Genomic DNA, 18,378 nt, shown 5'->3' with positions numbered 1-18,378 from the left:
GGACACATGTTGGGACACATGGAGGGACACTTAAAGGGACACATGGAGGGACATATGGAGGGACACATGGAGAGACACATGGAGGGACAAATGGAGGGACACATGTTGGGACACATGGAGGGACACTTAGAGGGACACATGGAGGAACATATGGAGGGACGTTTAGAGGAACACGTGGAGGGACACATGGAAATCCTAAAAAAAAACAGTATGTGGACATGTTTAGCACTCCGATACATAGCATGAAAGTGGAAGATTCGGTCAATTTCTTTATGCGTGATATCCAAACACCTGTAAATATTACTGATTTCAACACGAGCGTAGCAGATTTTGAAAGAAAAATTGACAATATGCCCATGCACTCAGCCCCGGGTTCAGACTCGTGGAATTTAATATTTATAAAGAAATGCAAAGTGCCGGTAGCACAGGCACTCAGTATAGTGTGGAGGAAGAACTTATACACGGGGGGAGGTTCCAGATGCGCTGAAAGCAGCAGACATTGCCCCTCTACACAAGAGAGGTAGCAAAGCATTGGCAAAGAATTATAGACCAGTTGCACTAACGTCTCACATAATAAAAGTATTTGAGAGAGTGATCAGGAGTCAGGTCACTAGATTCATGGAGACCAATGACCTCCACAACCCAGGCCAACATGGATTTATAGCAGGAAGATCGTGCCTCTCACAGCTACTTGACCACTATGACAAAATCACTGAGGCTTTAGAAGAAAAACATAATAAAGATGTCGTGTTCACAGATTTTGCAAAGGCATTCGACAAGTGTGACCATGGAGTGATTGCACACAAAATGAGGTCAATGGGTATAACTGGTAAAGTAGGACGCTGGATACTCAATTTCCTGTAGAACAGAATACAAAGAGTAACAGTCAATCAAGCAAAATCGAGTCCGAGTGCAGTTAAAAGCTCTGTACCTCAAGGTACAGTCCTTGCACCACTGCTGTTCCTTATTCTCATATCAGATATAGACAAATTACAAGTCACAGCTTCGTGTCATCCTTTGCAGATGATACAAAAGTCAGCATGAAAATTACCTCTGCTGAAGACATTGAAAAACTACAAACAGACTTTAACAAAGTTTTCGATTAGAAGCAGAAAAATAACATGATGTTTAACGGTGATAAATTCCAGGTACTCAGGTACGGTGAAAATGAGGATCTGGAAAATAATACAGGGTAAAAAACACAATCGAATCTTCCCGTAGTAGGAAAACAGCATGTCAAGGATTTGGGAATAATGATGTCCGACGATCTAACGTTTACGGAGCATAACCAAGTAAATATTGCGTCAGCCAGAAAATGATAAGATGGATTATGAGAACCTTCAAGTTCAGAGATCCCATCACAATGGTTGTACTCTTCAAATCACCTGTGTTGTCCCGTCTTGAGTACTTCTCAGTACTCACTTCCCCCTTCAGAGCAGGAGACATTGCTGAAATTGAGGGAATACAGAGAACATATACGGCACGTATAGATGAGATAAAACACCTAAATTACTTGGATCCTCTCAAAGCTCTCCAAATGTACTTACTAGAAAGGAGACGAGAGAGAGATACCAAATACATGGAAAATACTGGAGGGCCAAGTACCAAATCTGCACAGTAAAATAACAACGTACTGGAGTGAACGACATGGAAGAAAATGCAGAATAGAACCAGTGAAGAGCAGAGGTGCCATAGGCACATTCAGAGAACACTGTATAAACATCAGAGCTACGCGGTTGTTCAACGTCCTACCAGCGAGCATCAGAAATACTGCCGTAACAACCGTGGACATCTTCAAGAGGAAACTAGATAGTTTCCTCCAAGGAGTGCCGGACCAACCGGGCTGTTGTGGGTATGTGGGCCTGCGGGCCGCTCCAAGCAACAGCCTGGTGGACCAAACTCTCACAAGTCGAGCCTGGCCTCGGGCCGGGCTTGGGGAGTAGAAGAACTCCCAGAACCCCATCAACCAGGAGGGACACTTGTAGGGACACTTCTAGGGACACATGGAGGGACACATGGAGGGACACATGGAGGGACACTTGTAGGGACACATAGAGGGACACTTGTAGGGATACATGTAGGGACACATGGAGGGACACTTGTAGGGACACATGGAGGGACACTTGTAGGGACACTTGTAGGGACACTTGTAGGGACACTTGTAGGGACACATGAAGGGACACTTGTAGGGACACTTGTAGGGACTCATGGAGGGACACTTGTAGGGACACTTGTAGGGACACATGAAGGGACACTTGTAGGGACACATGGAGGGACTCATGGACGGACACATGGAGGGACACTTGTAGGGACACATGGAGGGACACATCTAGGGACACATGGAGGGACACTTGTAGGGACACATGGAGGGACACTTGTAGGGACACATGGAGGGACACTTGTAGGGACACATGGAGGGACACTTGTAGGGACACATGGAGGGACAGATGGAGGGACACATGTAGGGACACATGGAGGGACACTTGTAGGGACACATGGAGGGACAGATGGAGGGACACATGTAGGGACACATGGAGGGACACTTGTAGAGACACATGGAGGGACACATTGGTGTATACAGGTAGGGACACTTGTAGGGACACATGGAGGGACACTTGTAGGGACACATGGAGGGACACTTGTAGGGACACATGGAGGGACACTTGTAGGGACACATGGAGGGACACTTGTAGGGACACATGGAGGGACACTTGTAGGGACACATGGAGGGACACTTGTAGGGACAAATGGAGGGACACTTGTATGGACACTTGTAGGGACACATGGAGGGACACTTGTAGGGACACATGGAGGGACACATGGAAGGACACTTGTAGGGACATATGGAAGGACACTTGTAGGGACACATGGAGGGACACATGGAGGGATACATGTAGGGACACATGTAGGGACACATGGAGGGACACATGTAGGGACACATGGAGGGACACATGGAGGGACACTTGTAGGGACACATGGAGGGACACTTGTAGGGACACATGGAGGGACACTTGTAGGGACACATGGAGGGACACTTGTAGGGACACATGGAGGGACACTTGTAGGGACACATGGAGGGACAGATGGAGGGACACTTGTAGGGACACATGGAGGGACACTTGTAGGGACACATGGAGGGACACATGGAGGGACACTTGTAGGGACACATGGAGGGACACTTGTAGGGACACATGGAGGGACAGATGGAGGGACACATGTAGAGACACATGGAGGGACACTTGTAGGGACACATGGAGGGACACTTGTAGGGACACTTGTAGGGACACATGGAGGGACACTTGTAGGGACACACGGAGGGACAATTGAAGGGACACATGGAGGGACACATGTTGGGACACTTGTAGGGACACATGGAGGGACACATGGAGGGACAATTGAAGGGACACATGGAGGGACACATGTTGGGACACTTGTAGGGACACATGGAGGGACACATGTTGGGACACTTGTAGGGACACATGGAGGGACACATGGAGGGACACATGGAGGGACAATTGAAGGGACACATGGAGGGACACATGGAGGGACACTTGTAGAGACACATGAAGGGACACATGGAGGGACAATTGAAGGGACACATGGAGGGACACATGTTGGGACACTTGTAGGGACACATGGAGGGACACATGGAGGGACACATGGAGGGACACATGGAGGGACAATTGAAGGGACACATGGAGGGACACATGGAGGGACACTTGTAGGGACACATGGAGGGACACTTGTAGGGACACATGGAGGGACACATGGAGGGACACTTGTAGGGACACATGGAGGGACACATGTAGGGACACATGGAGGGACACATGGAGGGACACTTGTAGGGACACATGGAGGGACACATGTAGGGACACTTGTAGGGACACATGGAGGGACACATGGAAGGACACTTGTAGGGACACTTGTAGGGACACATGGAGGGACACTTGTAGGGACACATGGAGAGACACTTGTAGGGACACATGGAGGGACACATGGAGGGACACATGGAGGGACACTTGTAGGGACACATGGAGGGACACTTGTAGGGACACATGGAGGGACACTTGTAGGGACACATGGAGGGACACTTGTAGGGACTCATGGAGGGACACATGGAGGGATACATGGAGGGACACTTGTAGGGACACATGGAGGGACACTTGTAGGGACACATGGAGGGACACTTGTAGGGACTCATGGAGGGACACATGGAGGGACACATGGAGGGGGGAGCACACATTGCCAGGGGAAGGTGGCGGCCTCCACCATTTAGTGACACCTCTCATAGTGAAGATGATGACTGGTGTATTGTGTGCCCCCTCCCCTCCCCTCCCCCCCCACCAGCCCCCTCTCCTCTCCTCCCCTCCCCTCCCCTCCCCTCCCCTCCCCCCCACCAGCCCCCTCTCCTCCCCTCCCCTCCCCTCCCCTCCCCCCCCACCAGCCCCCTCTCCTCTCCTCCCTTCCCCTCCCCTCCCCTCCCCTCCCCTCCCCTCCCCTCCCCCCCACCAGCCCCCTCTCCTCCCCTCCCCTCCCCCCCACCAGCCCCCTCTCCTCTCCTCCCCTCCCCTCCCCTCCCCCTCCCCCCCCCACCAGCCCCCTCTCCTCCCCTCCCCTCCCCCCCCACCAGCCCCCTCTCCTCTCCTCCGCTCCCCTCCCCTCCCCTCCCCTCCCCTCCCCCCCCACCAGCACCCCTCCCCTCCCCTCCCCTCCCCCCCACCAGCCCCCTCTCCTCTCCTCCCCTCCCCTCCCCTCCCCTCCCCCCCCACCAGCCCCCCTCCCCTCCCCTCCCCTCCCCCCCCACCAGCCCCCTCTCCTCTCCTCCCCTCCCCTCCCCTCCCCTCCCCCCCACCAGCCCCCTCTCCTCCCCTCTTCCCACCAGCCCCCTCTCCTCTCCTCCCCTCCCCTCCCCTCCCCACACCAGCCCCTCCCCTCCCCCCACCAGCCCCCTCCCCTCCCCCACCAGCCCCCTCCCCTCCCCTCCCCTCCCCCCCACCAGCCCCCTCTTCTCCCCTCCCCTCCCCTCCCCTCCCCTCCCCTCCCCTCCCCTCCCCTCCCCTCCCCTCCCCTCCCCTCCCCTCCCCTTCCCTCCCCTCCCCCCACCAGCCCCCTCTCCTCCCCTCCCCCCACCAGCCCCCTCTCCTCTCCTCCCCTCCCCTCCCCTCCCCTCCCCCCACCAGCCCCTCCCCACCCCCACCAGCCCCCTCCCCTCCCCCACCAGCCCCCTCCCCTCCCCTCACCTCCCCCCACCAGCCCATCCCCTTCCCTCCCCACCAGCCCTCTCCCCCCCTCTCCCCTCTCCCCTCCCCCCCTTACCAGCCCCCTCTCCTCCCCTCCCCTTCCCTCCCTCACCAGCCCCCTCCCCTCCTCTCCCCTCCCCCCACCAGCCCCCTCCCCCCCCGACCAGCCCACTCCCCTCCCCCACCAGCCCCCTCCCATCCCCCCACCAGCCCCCCTTCTCTCCCCTCACCCACCAGCCCCCTCCCCTCCCATCCCATCCCCCCACCAGGCCCCTCCCCTCCCCCCCAGCCCCTCCCCTCCCCCTACCAGCCCCCTCCCCTCACCTCCCCTCCCCCACCAGACCCCTCCCCTCCCCCACCAGCCCCCTCCCCTCCCTCCACCAGCCCCTTCCCCTCCCCTCACCTCCCCCCACCAGCCCATCTCCTCCCCTCCCCTCACCAGCCCCCTCCCCTCCCCTCACCTCCCCCCACCAGCCCATCTCCTCCCCTCCCCCCACCACATCCCCCCCCCCTCGCCTTCTTCCTCTACTGATTATATTGTTTATTCTTCTTATTTTTCTCCCTACCGCTCTGTGCGCACACACGCGCACACACGCGCACACACGCGCACACACGCGCACACACCATGTGTACTCACCTAGTTGTGCTTACGGGGGTTGAGCTCTGGCTCTTTGGTCCCGCCTCTCAACTGTCTATCAACAGGTACAGGTTCCTGAGCCTATTGGGCTCTATCATATCTACACTTGAAACTGTGTATGGAGTCAGCCTCAACCACACCACTTCCTAATGCATTCCATTTGTCAACCACTCTGACACTAAAAAAGTTCTTTCTAATATCTCTGTGGCTCATTTGGGCACTCAGTTTCCACCTGTGTCCCCTTGTGCGTGTGCCCCTTGTGTTAAATAGCCTGTCTTTATCTACCCTATCAATTCCCTTCAGAATCTTGAATGTGGTGATCATGTCCCCCCTAACTCTTCTTTCTTCCAGCGAAGTGAGGTTTAATTCCCGTAGTCTCTCCTCGTAGCTCATACCTCTCAGCTCGGGTACTAGTCTGGTGGCAAACCTTTGAACCTTTTTCAGTTTAGTCTTATCCTTGACTAGATATGGACTCCATGCTGGGGCTGCATACTCCAGGATTGGCCTGACATATGTGGTATACAAAGTTCTGAATGATTCTTTACACAAGTTTCTGAATGTAGTTCGTATGTTGGCCAGCCTGGCATATGCCGCTGATGTTATCCGCTTGATATGTGCTGCAGGAGACAGGTCTGGCGTGATATCAACCCCAAAGTCTTTTTCTTTCTCTGGCGTCTGAAGAATTTCCTCTCCCAGATGATACCTTGTATCTGGCCTCCTGCTCCCTACACTTATCCTCATCACATTACATTTGGTTGGGTTAAACTCTAACAACCATTTACTCGACCATTCCTTCCGCTTGTCTAGGTCTTCTTGAAGCCTCAAACAGTCCTTTTCTGTCTTAATCTTTCTCATAATTTTGGCATCGTCCGCAAACATTGAGAGAAATGAATCTATACCCTCCGGGAGATCATTTGCATATCTCAGAAACAAGGTAGGACCGAGTACACAGCCCTGTGTGACTCCACTGGTGACTTCACGCCAATCAGAGGTCTCATCCCTCACCGTACCTCTCTGCTTCCTATTGCTTAGGTACTCCCTTATCCACTGGAGCACCTTACCAGCTACACCTGCCTGTCTCTCCAGCTTATGTACCAGCCTCTTGTGCGGTACTGTGTCAAAGGCTTTCCAACAATCCAAGAAAATGCAGTCCGCCCAGCCCTCTCTTTCTTGCTTAATCTTTGTCACCTGGTCGTAGAATTCTATCAAGCCTGTCAGGCAAGATTTACCCTCCCAGAACCCATGTTGGCAATATGTCACGAAGTCCCTTCTCTCCAGATGTGATACCAGGTTTTTTCTCACGATCTTCTCCATCACGTTGCATGGTATACAAGTCAAGGACACTGGCCTGTAGTTCAGTGCCTCTTGTCTGTCGCCCTTTTTGTATATTGGGACCACATTCGCCGTCTTCCATATTTCTGGTAGGTCTTCCGTCTCCAGTGACTTACTATACACTTTGGAGAGTGGCAAGCAAAGTGCCTCTGCACACTCTTTCAGTACCCATGGCGAGATCCCGTCTGAGCCAACAGCCTTTCTAACATCCAGATCCAGCAGGTGTCTCTTGACCTCCTCTCTCATAATTTCGAACCCTTCGAAGGCCGCCTGGTTTACTTCCCTTTCTCCAAGCACAGTGACCTCACCTTGTTCTGTTGTGAAGACTTCCTGGAACCTCTTGTTAAATTCCTCACACACCTCTTTGTCATTCTCTGTATACCTGTCCTCGCTTGTTCAAAGTTTCACTACCTGTTCTTTCACTGTTGTTTTCCTTCTGATGTGACTGTGGAGTAGCTTTGGTTCGGTCTTGGCTTTGTTTGCTATATCATTTTCATAACTTTTCTCTGCTTCTCTTTTCACCCTGACATACTCATTCCTGGTTCTCTGGTATCTCTCTCTGCTTTCTGGTGTTCTGTTATTCCGGAAGTTCCTCCACGCCTTTCTGTTCAGCTTCTTTGCTTCCATACATGGCCTATTATACCATGGATTCTGTGTGTGTGTGTGTGTGTGTGTGTGTGTGTGTGTGTGTGTGTGTGTGTGTGTGTGTGTGTGTGTGTGTGTGTGTGTGTGTGTGTGTGTGTGTGTGTGTGTGTGTGTGTGTGTGTGTGTGTGTGAAATTTTTTTAGTAGTTAGTAACAGTTGATTGATTGACAGTTGAGAGGCGGGCCGAAAGAGCAGAGCTCAACTCCCGCAAGCTCAACTAGGTGAATACAACTAGTTGAATACACACACACACACACACACACACACACACACACACACACACACACACACACACACACACACACACACACACACACACACATACCACACACACACACATTGGGGGGCTTCGTAGCCTGGTGGATAGCGCGCAGGACTCGTAATTCTGTGGCGCGGGTTCGATTCCCGCACGAGGCAGGAACAAATGGGCAAAGTTTCTTTCACCCTAAGTGTCCCTGTTACCTAGCAGTAAATAGGTACCTGGGAGTTAGTCAGCTGTCACGGGCTGCTTCCTAGGGTGTGTGTGTGTGTGGTGTAGAAAAAAAAAAAAGTAGTTAGTAAACAGTTGATTGACAGTTGAGAGGCGGGCCGAAAGAGCAAAGCTCAACCCCCGCAAAAACACAACTAGTAAACACAACTAGTAAACACACACACACACACACACACACACACACACACACACACACACACACACACACACACACACACACACACACACACACACACACACACACACACTGTATCTCTGTGTCAAATATCTCTGTGGCCCAAATGAGCCACAGAGATATTAGAAAGAACTTTTTTAGTGTCAGAGTGGTTGACAAATGGAATGCATTAGGAAGTGATGTGGTGGAGGCTGACTCCATACGTAGTTTCAAGTGTAGATATGACAGAGCCCGATAGGCTCAGGAATCTGTACACCTGTTGATTGACGGTTGAGAGGCGGGACCAAAGAGCCAGAGCTCAACCCCCGCAAACACAACTAGGTGAGTACAACTAGGTGAGTACACACACACACACACACACACACAAACACACACACACACACACACACACACACACACACACACACCTACACACACACACAAACAAACATCCTCCCAGCTCCCGCTCACCCCAGACCACACAGGTCCCCCCCAGAGGAGAAGCAGAAGAGAGTCAGTTTCAGGGTAATGTACTTGAACATAGATGGGATCACAAGCAAGGCAAGTGAACTAAGGGAAAGAGCACAAGAAGTGAACCCAGATGTAATCGGACTCACTGAAACAAAACTCTCTGGAATCATAACGAATGCCATGTTTCCCCAGGAGTACACAGTAATAAGGAAAGAGAGGGAAGGTAGAGGAGGCGGAGTGGCCTTACTCATGAGAAAGGAATGGAGTTTTAAGGAGATGGCTATCCCAGGCTGTGAGGGTTTTAGAGACTACATAGCAGGCACCATGACAATGGGAGGACCAAGGATAGTAGTAGCAGTGATATATAACCCTCCACCAAATGACAGAAGACCCCATCAAGAGTATGAAAACAACAACATGGCAGTTAACACTATAATTGAGAGGGTAGCCTCTGCTGCCTGTAGAAATAGATCCAACCTGCTCATCATGGGGGACTTCAGTCACGGAAGGATTGACTGGGAGAACAAGGAACCGCATGGAGGCGAGGATACGTGGAGAGCCAAACTAATGGAGGTGGTGACTAGAAACTTTTTAACCCAGCATGTCAGAGAACCCACAAGGATGAGAGGAAATGACGAACCAGCGAGACTCGACCTGGTCTTCACCCTGAACGACTCTAACATAAGTGAAATCGGTTTTGAGGCCCCAGTAGGAATGAGCGACCACAGTGTACTGGTGTTTGAGTACCCGATTGAAGAAGGGTTATTGAGCTCGAGGAGGGATACCGAAACCAAAAGGTTAACATACCGAAAGGGAAACTATGAGGAGATAAAAAAATTCCTAACAGATATAGCATGGGAAACAGAGCTCAGGGAAAAGACGGCCCAAGATATGATGGACTACATCACGCAAAAATGCAAGGACGCAGCAAACAAGTTTGTCCCAGTCCAAAAGCAAAACAGTGAAATGAAGATGAGAAACCTATGGTTTAATCAGAGATGTAGGCTAGCTAAGCAGCAAAGTAAAAGGGCATAGAGAAACTATTGGAATAACAGGACACTGGAGAGCAGAGGAAGATACCAGAATGCCAGGAATGAATATGTCAGGATGAGAAGAGAGGCAGAAAGACAATACGAAAATGACATCGCAAGCAAGGCAAAGACTCAGCCTAAATTGATGCATAGCCACATCAGGAGAAAAACAACAGTAAAGGAACAGGTTATGACATTAAGAATAGGGGCAGAAGGATTCACTACAAATGACAAGGAAGTGTGTGAGGAACTGAATAAGAAATTCCAGGTCTTCACCTTAGAGCAAGGAGAAATTCCAGAGATAAGAGAGGGAATAGCTAACCAGGAACCACTGGAAGAGTTTGAGATTACCAGCGGGGAAGTAAGGAAGTGTTAACTAGAGTTGGTTGTGACAACGCCTATAGGCCCAGATGGAATCTCCCCTTGGATACTAAAGGAAGGAGCAGAACTGTGCCTACCACTCTCCATAATGTATAACAAATCACTGGCAACAGGGGAACTGCCAGAAATTTGGAAAGCAGCTAACGTAGTCCCGATATACAAGAAAGGGGATAGACAGGAGGCACTGAATTACAGGCCAGTGTCCCTAACCTGCATAGCATGCAAGCTGATGGAGAAGATTGTGCGAAGAAAGCTAGTGGAGCACCTGGAGCGAAAGAACTTTGTAACACAGCATCAACATGGATTCAGGGATGGCAAGTGCTGCCACACAGTATTACTTGAATTCTACGACCAGGCAACAAAAATAAGGCAAGAAAGAGAAGGGTGGGTAGACTGCATATTTTTGGATTGCCAGAAAGCCTTTGATACAGTACCACACAAGAGGCTAGTGAAAAAGCTGGAGATGCAGGCTGGAGTGAAAGGGAAGGTACTCCATTGGATAAAGGAGTACCTAAGCAACTGGAGACAACGAGTCTGTGTGAGGGGTGAGGTCTCAGTTTGGCGAGACGTTACGAGTGGAGTCCCGCAGGGGTCAGTCCTTGGACCTATACTGTTTATGATATATGTAAATGATCTCCCAGAGGGTATAGAATCGTTTCTCTCAATGTTTGCTGATGATGCAAAAATTATGAGGAGGATTGAAACTGATTACGATAGTAGGAGGCTACAAGATGACCTAGACAGACTGAGTGAATGGTCCAACAAATGGCTGTTGAAGTTCAACCCGAGTAAATGCAAAGTAATGAAACTAGGAAGTGGAAACAGGAGGCCAGACACAGGATACAGAATAGGAGATGAAGTACTTAATGAAGCAGACAGAGAGAAAGATCTAGGAGTTGATATCACACCAAACCTGTCTCCTGAAGCCCACATAAAAAGAATAACGTCTGTGGCACATGCGAGGCTGGCTAACATCAGAACAGCCTTCAGGAACCTGTGTAAGGAATCATTCAGAATCTTGTACACCACATATGTAAGACCAATCCTGGAGTATGCGGCCCCAGCATGGAGCCCGTACCGTGTCAAGCACAAAACGAAGCTGGAAAAAGTCCAAAGGTATGCCACTAGACTAGTCCCAGAACTAAGAGGTATGTGTTACGAGGAAAGGCCGCGGGAAATGCACCTTACGACACTGGAAGACAGAAGAGTAAGGGGAGACATGATCACAACCTACAAAGTCCTTAGAGGAGTCGACCGGGTAAACAAGGATAAACTACTCAACACTGGAGGGACGCGAACAAGGGGACACAGGTGGAAACTGAGAACCCACATGAGCCACAGAGACGTTAGAAGAAACTTTTTCAGTGTCAGAGTAGTTAACGGATGGAATGCATTAGGCAGTGATGTGGTGGAGGCTGACTCCATACACTGTTGCAAATGTAGATATGATAGAGCCCAGTAGGCTCAGGAATCTGTACATCAGTTGATTGTCAGTTGAGAGGCGGCACCAAAGAGCCAAAGCTCAACCCCAGCAAGCACAAATAGGTGAGTTCAAATAGGTGAGTACACACACACACACAAACACACACACACACACACACACACACACACACACACACACACACACACACACACACACACACACACACACACACACACACACACACACACACACACACACACACACACACACACACACACACACACACACACACACACACACACACACACACAGTAGTAGTTAGTGAACAGTTGATTGACAGTTGAGAGGCGGTCCGAAAGAGCAAAGCTCAACTCCCGCAAACACAACTAGGTGAGTACACACGGGGCCTCGCGGCTGAGTGGACAGCCTCGGGAGTCGTAATCCTAAGCGCCGGGTTCGATTGCCGGCCGATGACTAAACAAATGAACAGTTTCTCTTACCCTGATGCGTCTGTTCACCTAGCAGTAAATAGGTACCTGGGAGTTAGACAGCTATTACGGGCTGCTTCCTGGGGATGTGTGTGTGTGTGTTAGAGAGAAATATATGTAGTAGTAGAATTAATAGAATAGTAGTAGAGTAGTAAAGTAGTAGACTTAATAGAGAAATAAATTGGTTAGAAAGGAGGGGTCCAAGAGCTAATAACTCGATTCTGCAGATATAAATAGTAAATATTAAGTACACACACACACACACACACACACACACACACACACACACACACACACACACACACACACACACACACACACACACACACACACACACACACACGGGCACGGGTGGAACACGAACAAGGGGACATAGGTGCAAACTTAGTACCCAGATGAGTCACAGAGACGTTAGAAAGAATTTTTTCAGTGTCAGAGTAGTTAATAAATGGAATGCATTAAGTAGTGTTGTGGTGGAGGCTGACTCCATACACAAACACCACCGCAAACACAACTAGGTGAGTACAACTAGATGAGTACACACACACACACACGAGCCAACAAAGATATCACACATACAGACACCTATAAATATACATGTAATTACCTATACACACGTGACCGCAATCATGTATACAAGGGAGCTTACACAAGCATACCAATTCATCCACAAACATGTGCACGATCACACTAAATATATCTCTTTCACACACACTCACTCTCTCACTCACTCACTCACTCACTCACTCACTCACTCACTCACTCACTCACTCACTCACTCACTCACTCACTCACTCACTCACTCACTCACTCACTCACTCACTCACTCACTCACTCACACGTGCAAAGAGACACACTTATACACACCTTAGTACCTAAACAACACAAGACAACGAGTCACTGTGAGGGGTGAGGTCTACAGATTAGGGAGGCGTCACCAGTGGAGTCCCGCAGGGTTCAGTCCTTCGACTTATACTGTTTCTGATATATGTAAATGATCTCCCAGAGGGTACAGAATCATTCCTCTCAGTGTTTGCTGATGATGTAAAGATTATGAGGAGAATCAAGACAGAGGAAGATAGTATGAGGCTACAAGATGACCTGGACAAACTGAAGGAATGGTCCAACAAATGGCTACTAAAGTTCAACCTGAGTAAATGTAAGATAATGAAACTAGGCGGTGGAAACAAGAAGCCTGACACAGGATACTGAATGGGAGGTGAAGTCCTGACGGATCACTCAATACAGCTACAGAGAGGGTAAGAAGTGCTGTTATTGCTCATCAGTCCGATGGCAGCACAATTCAAAGGAATATAAGAATTAGTAACTGGGCATCCACAATGTAAGCTGAGTTGGTAACAATACTGGTAGCACTCGAAATTATTGACAACACTGAAGTAGACAGCTTAATTATTTCTGACTCCCTTTCCTCACTACGAGCAATAAACAGCTTGAAATCAAGTAATAACGTGCTTGTCTCAGAAGCCACACATAAATATATAAGAATACTTAGCAAGAGGGTAAATATAAAAATGTTGTGGATTCCTTCTCACATTGGCCAGCAGGAACATGACAAAGTTGACGCCCTTGCTAAGGCTGCAGTTAATAAAGACAGTATTGAACGGAATCTTGAGTTATCAAATAGGTCCCTTAAAAGTGTCATTAGACGAGAACTCCTGGATGGATTTGAAGAAAGTAAAACAGTGCAAACTGGAACTAGCAGGTCCATTGTTCATCACAATGAAATGTGTGAAGTAAAACATGTGTATGGGGCAAGTAACAAAGTCAGTAGACTAACAGATGTTGTCACAGCTCGTATAAGACTTGGCTACATGTATCTCTGGCAGTTCGGCTTGAATAGCGATCTAGATGAAGTAATGTGTAAAGTGCGTGGACACACACTCGAACACTATACAGTATCTTGGATTGTAGTAAAATTGAGTCATTTAGAGATAAATCTAAGCTCACGCTGTATGATATGGCAACCTACTTTACCAATGATAAATTACCTGATATCCTTGCACTGTATCCATATTTCGCTTCCAGTAGATAAACGACATATGAGATTAAGAAACAAATAGTGTATTGTGAAGATTAATAATAAACAGAAGCTCCCCAATGACTTTATAATATCTTCACTGCTGAAACAATTGTGTATTAGCGATAAGATCAACCATATATGTATAATGATATACTGTTAATATATAGCCCTTGAAATAGAACATTCTCCGTAACTAGCTGACATTGTAGTTATAAGGTGTGAAGGATAGATGCAATTGTTTATGTAATAATCTAAGATGAGGTCTGATAAAGACCTTTTGTGCCCTCTGTAATGCTTTTTGCGCTACCGCTCACAGGATGAGTATGGGGTGCACAATAAACTAGCCGCCTCCCGCGGCAACAATCAGATGTCCTACATGGAACGGACAGAGAGAAAGATCTAAGAGTTGCTATCACGCCAAACCTGCCTCCTGAAGCCCACATAAAAAGAATAACATCAGCGGTGTATGCGAGGCTGGCTAGCATAAAGACTGCCTTCAGCAATCAGTGTAAGGAATCATTAAGAACCTTGTATACCACACATGTCAGACCAATTATAGAGTATGCAGTTCTAGCGTCTGTATCTAGTCAAACACTAAACAAAGCTACCAGCCTAGTTAGATAAAATGCTACTAGGCAGCTAGTCCCTAAATTCTAAGGGGAAGTTGACAGGGATAGTTTATATAATACGGGACGAGGTACGCGAACAAGGGGACACAGGTGGAGACTGAATACCCAAATGAGTCACAAGGTCGTTAGAAAGAACTTTTTCAGTGTCAAAGTAATTAACAGACGGAATGTATTAGGCAGTAATGTGGCGGAGGCTGACTCCATACACAGTTTTAAATCAAGATATGATAGAGCCCAATAGGCTCAGAAATCTGTAAACCAGTTGACTGACAGTTGAGAGGCGGGACCAAAGAGCCAGAGCTCAACCCCCGCAAACACAGCTCTAGGTGAGTACAACTAGGTGAATACACACACACACACACACACACACACACACACACACACACACACACACACACACACACACACACACACACACACACACACACACACAAGGAACCCAACCCACAAGGATGAACCCACAAGGATGAGAGGCAATGACGAACCAGCGAGACTCGACCTAGTCTTCACTCTGAACGACTCCGACATAAGAGAAATCGGTTTTGAGGACCCAGTAGGAATGAGCGACCACAGTGTACTGGTGTTTGAGTACTTGATTGAAGAAGGGTTATTGAACTCGAGGAGGGATACCGAAACCAAAAGGTTAACATACCGAAAGGGAAACTATGAGGGGATAAGAAAATTCCTAACAGATATAGCATGGGAAACAGAGCTCAGGGGAAAGACGGCCCAAGATATGATGGATTACATCACGCAGAAGTGCAAGGACGCAGCAAACAAGTTTGTCCCAGTCCAAAAGGAAAACAGAGAAATGAAGATGAGAAACCCATGGTTTAATCAAAGATGTAGGCTAGCTAAGCAGCAAAGTAAAAGGGCATGGAGAAACTATAGGAATAACAGGACACTGGAGAGCAGAGAAAGATACCAGAATGCCAGGAATGAATATGTCAGGATGAGAAGAGAGGCAGAAAGACAATACGAAAATGACATCGCAAGCAAGGCAAAGACTCAGCCTAAATTGTTGCATAGCCACATTAGGAGAAAAACAACAGTAAAGGAACAGGTTATGAGATTAAGGATAGGGGCGGAAGGATTCACTACAAATGACAAGGAAGTGTGTGAGGAATTGAATAAGAAATTCCAGGAGGTCTTCACCTTAGAACAAGGAGAAATTCCAGAGGTAAGTGAGGGAATAGCTAACCAGGAACCACTGGAAGAGTTTGAGATTACCAGTGGGGAAGTAAGGAAGTGTTTACTAGAGTTGGACGTGACGAAGGCTATAGGCCCAGATGGAATCTCCCCTTGGGTTCTAAAGGAAGGAGCAAGAGAACTGAGCCTACCACTCTCCATAGTGTATAACAAATCACTGGCAACAGGGGAACTGCCAGATATTTGGAAAGCAGCTAACGTAGTCCCGATATACAAGAAAGGGGATAGACAGGAGGCACTGAACTACAGGCCAGTGTCCCTAACCTGCATACCATGCAAGCTGATGGAGAAGATTGTGCGAAAAAAACTAGTGGAGCATCTGGAGCGAAGGAACTTTGTAACACAGCATCAACATGGGTTCAGGGATGGCAGGTCCTGCCTCACAGGGTTACTTGAATTCTACGACCAGGCAACAAAAATAAGGCAAGAAAGAGAAGGGTGGGCAGACTGCATATTTTTGGATTGTCAGAAAGCCTTTGATACAGTGCCACACAAGAGGCTAGTGCGAAAGTTGGAGATGCAGGCTGGAGTGAGAGGGAAGGTACTCCGGTGGATAGAGGAATACCTAAGCAACAGGAGACAACGAGTCTGTGTGAGGGGTGAGGTCTCAGATTGGCGAGACGTCACAAGTGGAGTCCCGCAGGGGTCAGTCCTTGGACCTATACTGTTTCTGGTATATGTAAATGATCTCCCAGAGGGTATAGATTCGTTCCTCTCAATGTTTGCCGACGATGCAAAAATTATGAGGAGGATTGAAACAGAGGATGATAGTAGGAGGCTACAAGATGACCTGGATAGACTGAGTGAATGGTCCAACAAATGGCTGTTGAAGTTCAACCCGAGTAAATGCAAAGTAATGAAACTAGGCAGTGGAAACAGGAGGCCAGGCACAGGATACAGAATAGGAGATGAAGTACTTAATGAAACAGACAGAGAGAAAGATCTAGTTGATATCACACCAAACCTGTCTCCTGAAGCCCACATAAAGAGAATAACGTCTGCGGCATATGCGAGGCTGGCTAACATCAGAACGGCGTTCAGGAACCTGTGTAAGGAATCATTCAGAATCTTGTACACCACATATGTAAGACCAATCCTGGAGTATGCGGCCCCAGCATGGAGCCCGTACCTTGTCAAGCACAAGACGAAGCTGGAAAAAGTCCAAAGGTATGCTACTAGACTAGTCCCAGAACTAAGAGGCATGAGTTATGAGGAAAGGCTGCGGGAAATGCACCTCACGACACTGGAAGACAGAAGAGTAAGGGGGGACATGATCACAACCTACAAAATCCTCAGAGGAATCGACCGGGTAAACAAGGATGAACTTTTCAACACTGGTGGGACGCGAACAAGGGGACACAGGTGGAAGCTGAGTACCCAAATGAGCCACAGAGACGTTAGAAAGAACTTTTTCAGTGTCAGAGTAGTTAGCAAATGGAATGCATTAGGAAGTGATGTGGTGGAGGCTGACTCCATTCACAGTTTCAAATGTAGATATGATAGAGCCCAATAGGCTCAGGAATCTGTACACCAGTTGATTGACGGTTGAGAGGCGGGACCAAAGAGCCAGAGCTCAACCCCCGCAAGCACAATTAGGTGAGCACAATTAGGTGAGCACACACACACACACACACACACAGGTCAAGCGGGATGGTAAGACAACAGAATGAAGCTGGAGGAGAGGGACTGGACGAGTCATTCATGGAGATGATTGCTAAGGCTTGGAAGGAAGTCAGTGGGGAATTGGAAGACCTGAGGGAAACTATATGCAAGCTGCAGATAGAACTAAGTGCAGCACAAGAGGAGATAAAAAGCCTAAAAACAGGCCCTCCTCAGACTCTGGTCCAGGGGACCAACCCCCAGGTGCCAGGAGATGTAGCTATGGCAGGGACCCCTACAATTGGCCCAACCTTTGCTGAAATGCTCAAGAGCCCAGGAGCAATGTCCACAGTCACGGAAGTTGTAATGAAAGCAGTAACCTCACAGGAGGCAGCTAGATGCACAAGCCAGCTAATGGAAAGGAAAAGAGCTGTAGTAGTGGTAGGTGTCAAGGAACAAGAGGGCTCCACATGTGGGAACCGACCTGTGAGATTTATATTTATTTAATTTATATGAATTTATATTTACGTTAATTTGTATACTTCGATAGCAATTTGTATAATGATAAGTGGACTGTATTTCTGCAATAATCTCTTAATCTCACAAAT

General features: G+C 48.6%; 1 protein-coding gene across 1 annotated transcript; it reads right to left on the bottom strand.

Annotated features, from left to right (window-relative positions):
* Positions 1-2,329: 2,329 nt before the first annotated feature.
* On the bottom strand, positions 2,330-4,213 carry LOC138354530 (NFX1-type zinc finger-containing protein 1 homolog). Its single transcript, XM_069308892.1, has one exon. The coding sequence runs from the start codon at positions 4,211-4,213 to the stop codon at positions 2,330-2,332; it is 1,884 nt and encodes a 627-aa protein (XP_069164993.1).
* Between the last annotated feature and the right edge of the window lie 14,165 nt (positions 4,214-18,378).

The sequence above is a fragment of the Procambarus clarkii genome, chromosome 63, assembly GCF_040958095.1.
Source record: "Procambarus clarkii isolate CNS0578487 chromosome 63, FALCON_Pclarkii_2.0, whole genome shotgun sequence".
NCBI classification, from domain to species: domain Eukaryota; kingdom Metazoa; phylum Arthropoda; class Malacostraca; order Decapoda; family Cambaridae; genus Procambarus; species Procambarus clarkii.
This window is presented reverse-complemented; position numbering and strand designations above follow the sequence as displayed.

Excerpts from the sequence above, each read along its gene's own strand:
- LOC138354530 (XM_069308892.1), bottom strand. The coding sequence starts at position 4,213 with ATGTGTCCCTCCATGAGTCCCTACAAGTGTCCCTCCATGTGTCCCTAC.